General features: G+C 34.1%; 1 protein-coding gene across 4 annotated transcripts in view; it reads left to right on the top strand.

Moving 5' to 3' along the window:
* The window catches only part of BRD10 (bromodomain containing 10), a 127,362-nt gene that overhangs the window by 63,443 nt on the left and 50,357 nt on the right, over positions 1-13,562 (top strand). For all 4 annotated transcript variants that reach the window (XM_066368112.1, XM_066368111.1, XM_066368113.1 and 1 more), the window contains one exon: positions 1,957-3,374. In XM_066368112.1, the coding sequence (XP_066224209.1) occupies positions 1,957-3,374 (1,418 nt within the window). The remainder of the gene's footprint in view (positions 1-1,956; positions 3,375-13,562) is intronic.

The raw sequence follows: 13,562 nt of genomic DNA, 5'->3' as shown, positions 1-13,562 counted from the left end.
GTATATATCCTTTGGGAAAATGTCTATTGAGATCCTTTGCCCATTTTTAAGTAGTTCTCTGCCCTTTTATTATTGAATTGTAGTGTAGAAATTTTCTCCTATGGGTTTTTATAGTACAAAAGCTTCATTGTTTCTCAGAGTTGCAAACAAGAATGTACAAGCCGTGAATATCGAACAGCTTTAAAGCTGTGACCCTCTTGTCCATGAATCTTGTAGCTTCAGTGACCTTCACCTTCCGAGGTGACAGACCCGGGACCCTAGGATGCATGAGGAGGCTCAGACACAGTCAGAGGAAACATTTACAGGCTCTGTCCAGGGTGGCTTCCTACCCTGCAAGGAGAGGAAGTCTCGGGTGTGTTTATTTTATTCTGTTTGGGTTTTTAGAAAAGTGAATGATCAAAAGCTTTTGGTTTTTATGTATCCACTTGATTTTCTTTTAATTGCTGTGCTTTTAGTATTATATCTAAGAACACATTGCCTAATACAAAATTAAAAATATTTATGTCTACTCATCCAATTTAAATTTTTAAAATTAAATGTTGTAGCTGTGTCAGTAAAGAAATATATATATTTCTGAGAGAGAGAGAGAGGGAGATAGCTTATAGTTGCATCACTTTAGTTGTTCATTGATTGCCTTTATGGGGGGGGCTCAAGCTGAGCCTCTGACCTCTTGCTCAAGCCTGTGACCTTTGGGCTCAAGCCAGTGACCTTGGGATCATTGTGATGATCCCATTTTAAGCCAGCCATCCTACACTCAAGCAGGCAAACCTGCGCTCAAGCTGGCAACATCGGGTTTTTGAACCTGTGACCTCAGTGTTTCAGGTCAATCTGCTGCACCACCACCGAGCAGCTAGTAAAGAAATTTTTAATGGGGACAAAATACCCATAGTCAAGCTGAAATAAATTTTTTAAATTTATTTTTGAATTGTTATCCTGTCCTTGTTCAATGTATGCATATTTTTATTATTGCGATTATTTGTTCAGTACTATTATTGTGTTTTGATACTTTTGTGCTTACACGTGATATTCACAATTTTAATTTTAAGGCACATAATATGGCCAGCTTATTTTCTAGTTGTGTAATGAAGTGTTTGTGTAGCTTTTTGTTATATGATAAAACTCTGGTTAACAACAACAGCATATAACTTTTAACCTGTATTGAATTATTTTCTTAGTATAACTTTCTTTTTAAAATTTTCAAAAAATTTTTATTTACTAATTTTAGAGAAAGATAACAGGAGAGAGAGAGAGAGAGAGAAACATCAATCTATTTCTGTGTGTGCTCTGACCAGGGATCAAACCCAGCAACCTCTGTGCATCAGGACTATACTAACCAACTGCGCTATCCGGCCAGGGCTAGTATAACTTTCTAGGAATGGAATGATGGACTCAAAGGATATAGATAGCTTCATAGCTCCTGTATGATATCATATTACTAGAAAGCAGTAAACTGCCTTTGTTTAAAACATGCTTAAAATTTTTTTCATTAATTTTGAAGTTGATGCACATTATAAAAATTTTACTTTGAGTGGAAGTATTGTCAGTGATAATCCTCTGTTAATAAAACTCATGGTAAAATAAATAAATAAATAAGCCCTGGCCGTGTAGCTCAGTTGGTTAGATTATCATCTCGATATGCCAAGGTTGTGGGTTTGATCCCTGCTCGAGGCACATAAAATAAACAGTGAATGTATAAATAAATGAAACAACAAATTGCTGTTTCTCTCCTTCTTTCTCTAAAATGAATAAATAAAAAATAAAATAAAGCTCATGGTCAAGTATGTATTTCTTCATCTGAAAAAATAATGGTACATATAATGGGACCCTCTGTATTGATACTGAAAACTAGACCAGCCAGTTGCCTTATTGACTGAAGATAAATATAACCTACTTAAAATTTATTATTGTATGGCATTCTCTAGGCAATAATAGTATATTTTGTTAAATTTTCTATAGGCTTCGGGAACAGGAGAGAAAAGAAGCAGAAGAAGCAAGTCAAAAGGAAATAGAAGAATGGGAAAGAAAACTTCTAGCTCAAGCAGCTCCAACTAGTATGGAAACCATGTGGGAAATTCCAGCTATTGGACATTTCCTTTGTTTAGCCCAGCAAATTCTAAATTTGCCAGAAATAGTCTTTTACGAATTGGAACGTTGTCTTCTGATGCCTCAGTGTAATGCTTTTTTATCTAAAATAATGACTTCTCTGTTAAGTCCTCCTCATCGCAGACCTACCTTACATCGAAGACCTTCTTTGCCTTATAGGGCCTGGGAGGCAGCACTGAGACAGAAAGTACAACAGTGGTACACTGCCGTAGGGCAGACTGAAAATCCTGATAACTGTGCTGAGAAACTTGGGTTGTGTCCTCAGTTTTTTAAAGTTCTTGGAGAAGTTAATCCATTGGAAGAAAAACCTTTTCACGAACTACCATTTTACCAAAAAGTATGGTTACTTAAGGGTCTTTGTGACTTTGTGTATGAAACACAAAAAGAAGTTCAAGATGCTGTACTTGGACAGCCTATTCATGAATGCAGAGAAGTTATTCTTGGATACGATTATTTGGAGAATGCTTATGTACATTTTCCACAGTTCTGTGGTGCAGATGTACGGATTTACAAACAGAGACCTTTTCAGGCTCCAGAATTTCCAATTCCACCCATTAAAATACAAAGAGTACCTCGGATTAAACTGGAGAAATTGAAGTGTGACTATTTTAGTACAAGTAATGGAGAACATAGATGCAGTAAAGAAGGCCTGCCCTCAGCCTTTAAGAAAGAACAAGAAATTAATTCTAATCCAATTTGCTGCCCTGCTAAAATGAACGTGGATAATCATGACATCTCTGTTGATATGGAAGTAAAATCCAACTGTGAAATTAGAATTCGCAGGCCCTGTGAAATTAAGAAAACTGATTGTTGTAAAGAAAATTTAGAGAGACCAGGGAGTCCAGGGGAAGTTGCTGGTTTTGAAGAGCCTCTCAGTCCAGGTGAAATAAGATTTATAGAAAATCACGAAAGATGTGGTGAAGCTTCCAGAGTAAAGCCTGAACCCAGTCCATTAAAAGAAAATGCTCTGAAATCTTGCCAAATACATGTTAATGGAAGTCACAGTGATCACGCAGAAATTAACTGCCACAAAGTTGTAAGGGATATTCTATTAGAGCAGTCACTCCAGAGCCACAAGAAACTCAAGCTAACTAAAATGAGGGCAAAAAAGAAGAAAAAGAAAAAAAAGAAATTAAAAGATGTTTTGAATGAAAACTTACAGAGAAAGCGTGAAGGTCTTCATTCTCTTGCATTCAAGTCTTACAAACCTGAGATCCAGAATAAGTTATTGATCATCAAAAAGAAAGCAAAACATAAGAAGCACAAATCTGGTAAGCTAACTCGAATGGGTGAGAATTATATTTAAGCATACTTCAAGTTCTTTCAATTAGGCGTCTTTAACAGAATGAAATGCACATTTTGGCGTGTGTGTGTGTGTGTGTGTGTGTGTGTGTACAAAAGCATGTGCATGAGTATGTAAGGGTGAAATTTTATATTATTCTCCATAACTAAAACCCAGAGCGGAAGAGGTTTTATTACTAATAACAGGAACAAAGAAAATACTGGTGCAATGCATTTAAATTTAATTCTCAGTTGAATTCTTTAGACATTGTGTTTGCATTTCTTTGGGCCAATTTTTCCATAAATGATGCTTTCCATCACTGATGAGAAGTGTTTTTTTCCCCTGGGTAAGGGCAGTACAATGAAATGGAAAGAAAAATAATATCAGGAGGTAACATTTCCAGGACTAAAGTTCATAGCAAGTAGCTTCTTAAACCAAGGCAGATCAGATTATCTTTCTGGATCTCAGTTTTTCCCCACATCATAGTTTTCAGTACGCTTTCTAGTATGTAATTGCATATCTAGAAAAAATGTTGTGAAATATAAAGAAAGAGCTATATCAACTAGTAAGACATGAATCATTTTTATAAAAGAAAGTTTGTTTTATACTGAATTTAAATGATGTAGTTGTCACAAGCCTATTTAAACAATAAAACAAAAAAATAGTATAAATAAAGTATTCAGTGGTTGGTTGCTCTGTTTTTTAAATTACTCTTGGTGCTTTTGCTTTTCCTATTTGCCTTTTAATCAGTTTAAATATCTCATTTATTGAGAAGATTGGTGAAATAAAAGCAGATGATTAATGATTAACTTTATTATTTATAGATTTCAGTTTTTATTCCTTCCCTCAGTAACAATAATTAAGATTTGGCAATAATTTAATAATGAGTTGGCAAACAAGGGAGTGAATTTTGTCTAGCTGCTATTGTAGCTGTAATACTTTAGTTATTTAAATCATTGAATACAACTAAGTGTATTTTAAAATGTATATGTAATGTATCATTGGTAAAGAAGTAATATAAAATTTAACTTATTGAACTGAAAATTGCAAAGTGGTTCACATTGATCCAAGCAGTGAAAAGTTATTGTATTTTAAAGTAACTTTCAGAAATAAGCCTTTTAAGTTTTATAAGCAGTCCATTAGGCTGTTTAAATTTAGTTTGATTGACTTGGCAAGTTCTTTGAAATGTTAACTTCTGAAATATTAAATAATATTTTGAAATTTGAAAAACTTTCCAATTCTAAAGTATGTAGTATTGTTCTATTAATACTATTCTTTCCTAAAACCTTTTATTCAGTGTTTATTCATGAACTGTTCATGTGTTCAAAGTTAATTATGACTTAAAGTGGTTTACAAAATAAGTTATTAATATAGCAGAATAAAAATATTAATTTCTAAGGATTGGATTGAAATGAATTTATATTGTAAGCAAATAAAGTTTTGATACATTTTTGAAATTTAAGTTCAGAATATAGATCAAAGAGAACATTTATGAGAGTATCACGTCCAATTCTAGACAAGTGAATGAAAAAAGTCAGAAGCAAATTCAGCTAGTACTTGAGTATCCTCTCTGTGCCTGTTCAGTTCATGAAAAAAGGTTTACAAGCATGAAATAGAAGAAAATAATGCCCTTACCTAAACACTTCCTCATTTTTATCTTCGGAGCAAATTTTAGAAAGTCATTCTTCAGTGACAAAAGTAATTGGATCTGATGAGTACAGTTTCTTTCTTTGTGTTTAGCACTAGGTAAGCATAGGCCAGTTCTCTTTTATCAGATACTAAATTTCTTACTGTTATTACAGAATTACATAAAATGTTATAACAACAGCAAAACATTTGTTTTATTTCATTTTTCCCTGGGCTTCTTTATTAGGTATGAGACATTGTGTGGCCTTTGATAGTCAGTTTTGGGACTAAGCTAATCCAATATTTCTCTTTTTTAGAGCAAGCTCCGTGATCATAGGTTTGGGAGATGTTTCTTTTACAGATTCACATTGTGCATTAGTGCAGGTCCACAGTGTATTTTATGAAACTCATGTACCATATGTTTTGGAACTCAGAAATCCTCAGGTTTTATAAGGGTGTTAATGATGTATATAGTAAGTATATAGTGTTTAGTGAGTAACATCTTCAAGGGAGCTTGGGGCAACCCCTGTAATTAAATACATAATTTCTACAGAAAAAAAAAATGTATGAATAGTAAGATTCAATGAGATGAAGACTGTATAAAGAACCTCATAACAGTTCAAGTCAGATTTTGCTACCATATAAATTAATTTTTAAAATCTTAGTTCTCAGGATCTTTTGGATTTTAGAATTGTGGGAAACTGATTTTGTGCCTATATGTTAAGGACTCTGGAAAGTCTTGAAAAAAAGAAAACTGTTTCATTTTAACTTAGTATTTTTCAGGTTTAATTGAACAGTTTTTTGGGGTTTTTTTTTTACCAATAATAATGTGTGTAGAATATGCTTTGAGATAAGTTTTGTCATTCATGACTGATTTATGAACCTTAATATAGGGTGGACTAAATTCTACATGTAGTTATTTGTCCCCTTTCTTATTTTAATATTTGGTTGTATCTCCAAATATAATAAGCCTTTTTACTCTGATAGGAAATTATTTTTAGAAGAAGGTACAAAGACAAATTGGTTGAAAGTGATTTGATAATTTTAATGCACTTTGAGGCAGTTTGCAGCTTTTAAGCATTTTATGTATTTTTCAGAAGTGGAGTTTTTTTTATGCTTTTTAAAATTTTAGATTTATTTTTAGTTATTCAAGCCAGTTTCTTACCCTTGGAGACATAGAATAGAAAAACATGCGAATTTTCCTTACTGTGCATACTTATAACACCACATACTTCTTTCTACTTCATATTACTTAAAAGATTTATTCATAAGTATTACTAGGTTATTATGCTTACTATCTCCTTTCTATTCTATAAAATTCTTTTTTAGCTTTGATTAAAATTAAATTTAATCAAATGCTTGACCAGTGGTGGTGCAGTATATAAAGCATTGACCTGGGATGTTGAGGTCCCAGGTTTGAAACCCTGAAGTTACTGGCCTGAGTGCAGGCTCATTTGGTTTGAAGTCAGGCTCTCCAGCTTGAGCACGGGGTCACTGGTTGAGTGTGGGATCATCGATATAATTCCATGGTGGTTGTTTTGAGCCCAAGGTCATTGGCTTGAGCAAGGGATCACTGACTCAAGCTTGAGCCTCATCAAGGATCAGTGAACAACTAAAGTGACACAACTACAAGTTGATGCTTCTCATCTCCCTTCCTGTCTCTCTCTCTCTCATACACAAAACACACAAAAAAAGTTTAATAATTTCTATAGCATTAAATCTGAAAGGACAGCCAGTTGTTAGTGAGAGCAGTGTGTATCATTTTAAGTTGTAAACTGTTTACCACTGGAGGTTTAATTTATGACCACTGTTGGGATCATTGGTGCTCTGATTAATGACCTCTTGCTCTAGTTGTAATTAACTAGTAATTGAATGAAAATTGAGCATTTTTTTTTGAAGGAAAGATTATTCCCCCTGTACAAGCTCTAGCCAAGTAAATATTAAATACATGACTTTAGCATGTAAAGACACAGAGTGAATTCTCTTTCTCCTGAAAATGTTCTGGACCTGTTGCCCTAAAGCTTGATCAAGTTGTTTGATAGAATTCCTGAACATCTTGGGTACAGTTTTGAAAGTAATCATGTCATACAAATGACCAAAAAGCTCAGGCTTTGACAAAGATTAGCTATTTTTTAATTTAGGTTTTATTTCTCAATATTTTATAACATTTTTGAGGACAGAGGATTATTTCAGGTTTTGTATTCCTAGCATTTAGCACAGTGACTGACCCATTGTATAGGAATCTTGAATAAATAAATGTACAACACATAGTATGGTTCACCCATCTATAACTAAGATTAACCCCTTAATATGTATCTTTCATATTCTTTTCAAGGTATTTATATTTTTTATTAGGATTGTACTATACAATCTGCTTTTTTTTTTTTACGTAATAGTATACCATCAACATCTTTGTGCAATAAGTAGATTTCTGCAGTATCATTATAAATGACTACATAGGATTCTGTTATATGTATTCTGTAGTTTTTTAACTGACTTCCTTATTAGACATTTTGGTTGTTTTCAATAATTATTTATAGATTGTGTAGAGCAGGTAGAGTTGGCTGAAATTAATGTTTTAAAAATTAGAGCACTTTTTATAAAGCCTAAAGAGAAAGACAAAAATAGTTAAAAATACATTCATTGTTACAAAAAGCTTATGGTGTTTTAAGTTATTCATTAAAGCTAGTTTGATTTGTGAGGTGTTTTCTGTCCTTTGATGGTCATTATTTTCAACCAGATCATTTTGTGGTAGCTTCTCTAAAACATTACAATAAACATGATAAGTGGTGTTCTTGTTCAGATGAAGAAACTAAGAGTTCATGATGGTAAATAATCTCTTTTTAATAATCATTAAGTATGTGATAAAGACCATACAGTAAAATGTCAAGTAGAGAGTAAATCATTGTGTGCTAAGAGTAGTATAGGAAGCTTTTTCTGAGGATGAAGGATGTTGAAAATAGTGGGGACTGGATAGATCACAAATCGTTAATAGTGTGAGCAAAGCATGGTAGTGTAAATAAGTCAAGTGTTACAGAAATATTAACAGAAAAACTTAAAAGAAAAGTTGAAAAGTTGAGGTTTTAGAATTTTTTGGGGGGGTTGTTTTGTTTTGTCTTTAGAAGTTTAATTGAGGAGAGTATGACATTTTTGGGTAGTATCTATCTAGGCAGGTGGTGCTATTTTAAACAATTGAATCAGGAGCACAGTACAAGGAAATGAGCATGAAATAAGATCTATCAAATGTGTAAAAAGCAGCCTGACCAGGCGGTGGCGCAGTATATAGAGTGTCGGACTGGGATGCGGAGGACCCAGGTTCAAAAACTCAATGTCGCCAGTCTGAGCACAGGCTTATCTGGCTTGAGCAAGGGGTCACTCGGTCTTCTAGCCCCCCCAGTCAAGGCACATATGAGAAAGCAATCAATGAACAACTAAGGTGCCACAACAAAGAATTGATGCTTCTCATCTCTCTTCCTGTTTGTCCCTATCTGTCCCTCTCTCTGTCTCTGTCACACACAAAAAAGAAATGTGTAAAAAGCAATGAGCTGGTTTATAGGGAATGACTGAGAGTAATGTAATTGATGCTATTTGCTTACACTCAGACCCATATTTGTGAAAAGAGTGTACAGTTCTGTGTTGATAGCACTACAGAACTTAACTGTGTGTGTCTTTATGGGGAATGTCAACTGATTCAATATTCTAAATTAAAGGAGAAAAAAAAGTAATTCAACAGTTATTGAATTATATGATAGGGTTAAAAAATTGCCAGTATGATGAAAATTTTGCTCAAGAGATTAGGAGGAAATCAGCTGTTTTGTTAAGGCTAGATTGCTTACCTAGAGATAGAACATTCCAGGAATTCCTATAGGACATAAATATTCATTCAAGATATGCACATTTAGTAAACAAAAATAAAGTGTAGACTCCAGTTCAGCTTCACATTCTAGGTACTTCCAGGTTTACTATTTAATAATACAGATGCCCTTGGGTTTTTACTTTTAATAGTGATTAATATCTTATTATCCATTCATTTTTGATTCCTAAAATGAAAACACAAAAAGTAGTGAATGTGTTGGGATAATTCTTGAACATGGAAAGGCCAAATCTAGGAGGGCATTGAAGTGAAAGTCCCTATAGTCCAAGGGGTCAACGAATACAGACAGGCAGGGCAGACAGGTGATAAAAAGGGGTAAAGAGTAATGAGAGGTAGAAGAAAGAGAAATTGGATTGGGAATGATAATCATCATTTTTCTGATAAGAGGTGTATCTCTTCATTCTAGAAGACCTAGAGTTTTGTGCTTAAGTTATAATGTAAAATATATTTTTAGTTCTAGTTTTCCGTCTCAGGTTGGGCTTTGTTTTCTAGAGCATAGTTTTTAAAAGCTTCATTAGGCTATACTTTTAACATTAATTACTATGTTAGAAGTTTTTCTTAATCCATTTTCCTAGCACAAGTTGAGACTCAACTTTTTGCCCAATTTTGTGTTTTAAGCTCAAGAATGAAATTGAAATTCTTTGTATGTTTTAACCTGTTCTTGACTTCAGTGCAATCCTAGATCTGAAAATTACGTTCTATTTCATGGGACCTAGTGTCTTAAGGTAGTGAAAGTTCCCTGGGAGGCAGTGTGTAATTGCCTGTATATATCTTACCCTGAACTAAAAACACATTACTAAATAAAGGCTGTGTGGTTGTGTAGTGTTTTTCAACCACTGGTCCACCAGAAATAGCCAGCACAAAATTCCTGGTGGACTGTCAGCAGTCTATAGATCGACGATTGAGAAACACTTGTATACCATGCTCTATTTTGAAAGTTAAATATTTAGTAAAAAAGAAGAGCTAATTTTTATAGAAGAATACAGGAAGTTTTGTACTTAAATTGTTTTTATGAGAATATAGACTGAAGGTATTAAGTAATAGTGAATATGCAAATCTTCTAACCACAATAAAAAGGAATGCTCAGAAATCAGTCAGAAACATCACTGAAAAAAGTTTGAAAGAATACAATATTGTACCATTAAAAAGAGCACAGCTTTTTAAGTGAGCCAGATATAGTACAAGTACATGCTTCAATGCACGTTAGCTACAAGTCCTCTATCAATTTATTTTCTTGTTTATATAGACAGTTTTTTACCTGTAAAAAAAAAAAAAATGAGGTAATACCTACCTTGCTGTATCATTACAAAGATTAATTTGAATTGCAAAGAATAGTACCTGACATGGTGTTTGGCAGGTTGTAGGAAATCAATAAATGGTAACTGATTTTTGAGAGATGAGAATTGCATAATGGAACTTGGACTTTGGTGTTAGAATCCCTGCTTATGGTGCTTATTACAGTGCAGCACTTCAGTAAGTAAACTCCTTTATCTTCAGTTATCCCACATTGTAATAGAAGATTGCCTACCTTGGAGGGTTATTTTGAGAATTAATGAGGTAATTTATATAAATCACCTAAGTGTCTGATAATATAGTAGCTCTCAATAAATGTTAATTTTATTTTTTTTTTACTACCACTCCTAGGTCATGTTGTGAATCTCTGGTGAATTGTGTAAATTACTTAAAGTCATTGTCATTGTTTTCCTTGTTATAAAATGGTCTCCAATAGAACCCTCAGAATAGTAAACCTGCCCCCTTTTCCTGTCCCCAAACTGGTGAAATTTCTGATGAAAAGTAGGATTCTGTATTTAACGATCATTTCTCATTACTTACTGTATACTTTATCAAAATGAATAATGTGATTTCTGTCATCAATACTTTGTAATTTAGTAAGGAAGAGAAACATGGATTATTATTATAATACTGTTTAATAAATGTTATACTAATTGATATATGTACAAAGTAGAGTGGTAGAAAGAGGACATGAGCAAGAACTGAGCATAATACAAGAATTTGAAGAAGGTTAAGATAAATATTTTATTTAGATTCATCATAGCTTAAGTATGGTAGATAATGACAGCTAACATTTATTGATTACCTACTGTGCCTACCAGTAATCTAAACTCTTTACATGGCTTTAACTCATTTAATTCTCACAAAGTAGGTAATATCATTATCCCTGTATTGTAGATGAAGAAACTGCACAAGGACATAAAGCAATTTGTTCAGGGTCTAACAACTAGTAGGAGGTTATAGCTGGTATTCAAACCCAGGTAGTGTAGTTACAAAACTCAAGTTTAAAACCACTATACAATACTACCTACAGTTACTTACTAACATTTAACTATCCTAATGACATGGTGAAAGGAAATACCCAGCAACCTCCTCACCTTTTTTTTCCCCAATTACAGTTTACATTCAGTATTATTCTGTATTAGTTTCAGATGTACAGAGTAGTAGTTAGCCATGTATTTTACAGAGGGGTACCCTCAGTATTTCAAGTACACATCTGGCCCCATACATAGTTATTTTGATATTATTGACTATATTCCCTTGCTGTAACTTACAACTCTGTGGCTGTTCTGTAACTAGCACTTTGTGCTTCCTAATTCCTTCACCTTTTTTCACCAGTCTGCCAAACCCCCTCCCCCATCAACCAGCAGTCTGTTCTCTGAATCTATGATCTGTTTCTGTTTTAAATTTTTCTTTAGATCCCACATATAAGCGAAATCAAATGATATTTGTTTTTCTCTGACTTATTTCACTTATCACTTCAACTTCTTATTTCATTCAAATTGAGTGGCTGCTAAAGTTAACTGAGAATTCAGTACCTGAGTTTAGTGCCTGTGTGGCAACAATATGAAATTCATTTAGAATATCAAGGCTAACCTCTGTTATGCTGATAAAAATAAACAAAATTAAGTGATTTTTGAAAAGCTAATTCAAACAGTGCTGGAGTGGAAGGGGGAAAAGATTAAGGAATAATTTCATTTCCTTTAAATTGCTGTTTTCATAGCCTTCCCAGCTTTAGATCAGTAAGATCATTAAATCTTTCCTTGTGAATTTTAAAATATATTAAAGGTGGTGTATAGAGGAAAGGCATCTTGGTGTTCACATCCATGAGTCCCTTTGAGAGCTGCCTATTGCACTTTTTAGGAATCAGTTACTAATTAATTACTAGCTATGTTATAGAAATACCAAGAATTTAGTCACTTTTCCCTGAATAGTGCTTATTTAAACAGCCCACTTACCTATTTTGGTAGGAAGTAGTTATGGTATGGGTACTGTGTAAGTGCAGAAGCAATTAACAAAAAATATGTTAATTTATTTTAATTAAAAGCAAGTGTCAAGTGACAGATTGATAGTTATTAGAACAAGACAGTAAAACTCATGTGAACCTCAGCAACTCAAAATTTGTAGTAGTTCATAGTGTGTGCATTTTATTGAGTTGGAAGTTATCCAGATATTAGTTCTGTGATATTAAAAAGTAATATAGAAGAAAAAAACAATTATTTTATAAACTATAATTGTGCCTTGTGCCTACAAGTTGAATAAAATGTTGCAATCAGATTGACTATCTTTAGTGAGGAAATTAAAACAACCATCAAAAACCTCCCCAAAATAAAAGTCCAGAACCAGATGGCTTCTATAGTGAATTCTACCAACCATTGAAAGAATATTTGATGCTGTCCTTCTCAAACTCTTCCCAAAAACTGAAGAAGGGGCAATACTTCCCAACTTATTTTATGAGACCAGCACAACCTGGATAACAAAACAAGGATTGAAATTATATGATCTTATTAATATAGATGCAAAAGAAGCATTTGATGAGATAGAACATCCATATATGATCGAAACACTCAGTGGAATGGATAGAGAAGGAAAGTACCTCACCATGAAAAGGCAATATATGACAAACCCTCAGCCAATATCTTATTCAATGGTTAAAAAAAAAACCCAAAACAAGTTTTTCTCTAAAGATCAGGAACAAGACAAGCATGCCCACTCTTACTACTCTTATTCAACATAATTTTGGAAGTCCTAACTAGAGCAATCAGGCAGGAGAAAGAAATAAAAGGCACCAAAACTGGGAATGAAGTAAAAATGTTACTTTTTGCAGATGACATCATCCTGTATATACCCTAAAGAATCCACACACACAAAAAAACCTATTAGAAACAATAAGCAAATATAGTAAAGTTGCAAAATATAAAACCAATGTATAAAAATCCACTGCTTTCCTATATACTACTTGTATATAGGAAAATTTCAGAAAAAGAAATGAAAAAAATTCCTTTTGCAGTTGCAACCAAAAGCATAAAATACCTAGGAATAAACTTAACAAAGGATGGGAAGGACCAATACAGTGAAAGTTACAAAGCATTATTAAAAGATTGGAAAAGGCCCTGGCCGGTTGGCTCAGCGGTAGAGCGTCGGCCTGGCATGCGGGGGGACCCGGGTTCGATTCCCCGCCAGGGCACATAGGAGAAGCGCCTCCCGCAGCCAAGGCTCCATTGGAGCAAAGATGGCCCGGGCACTGGGGATGGCTCCTTGGCCTCTGCCCCAGGCGCTAGAGCAATGCCCCGGAGGGGCAGAGCATCGCCCCTGGTGGGCGTGCCGGGTGGATCCCGGTCAGGCGCATGCGGGAGTCTGTCTGACTGTCTCTCCCCGTTTCCA

Source organism: Saccopteryx leptura, chromosome 2 (genome assembly GCF_036850995.1).
Source record: "Saccopteryx leptura isolate mSacLep1 chromosome 2, mSacLep1_pri_phased_curated, whole genome shotgun sequence".
Classification (NCBI taxonomy): domain Eukaryota; kingdom Metazoa; phylum Chordata; class Mammalia; order Chiroptera; family Emballonuridae; genus Saccopteryx; species Saccopteryx leptura.
This window is presented reverse-complemented; position numbering and strand designations above follow the sequence as displayed.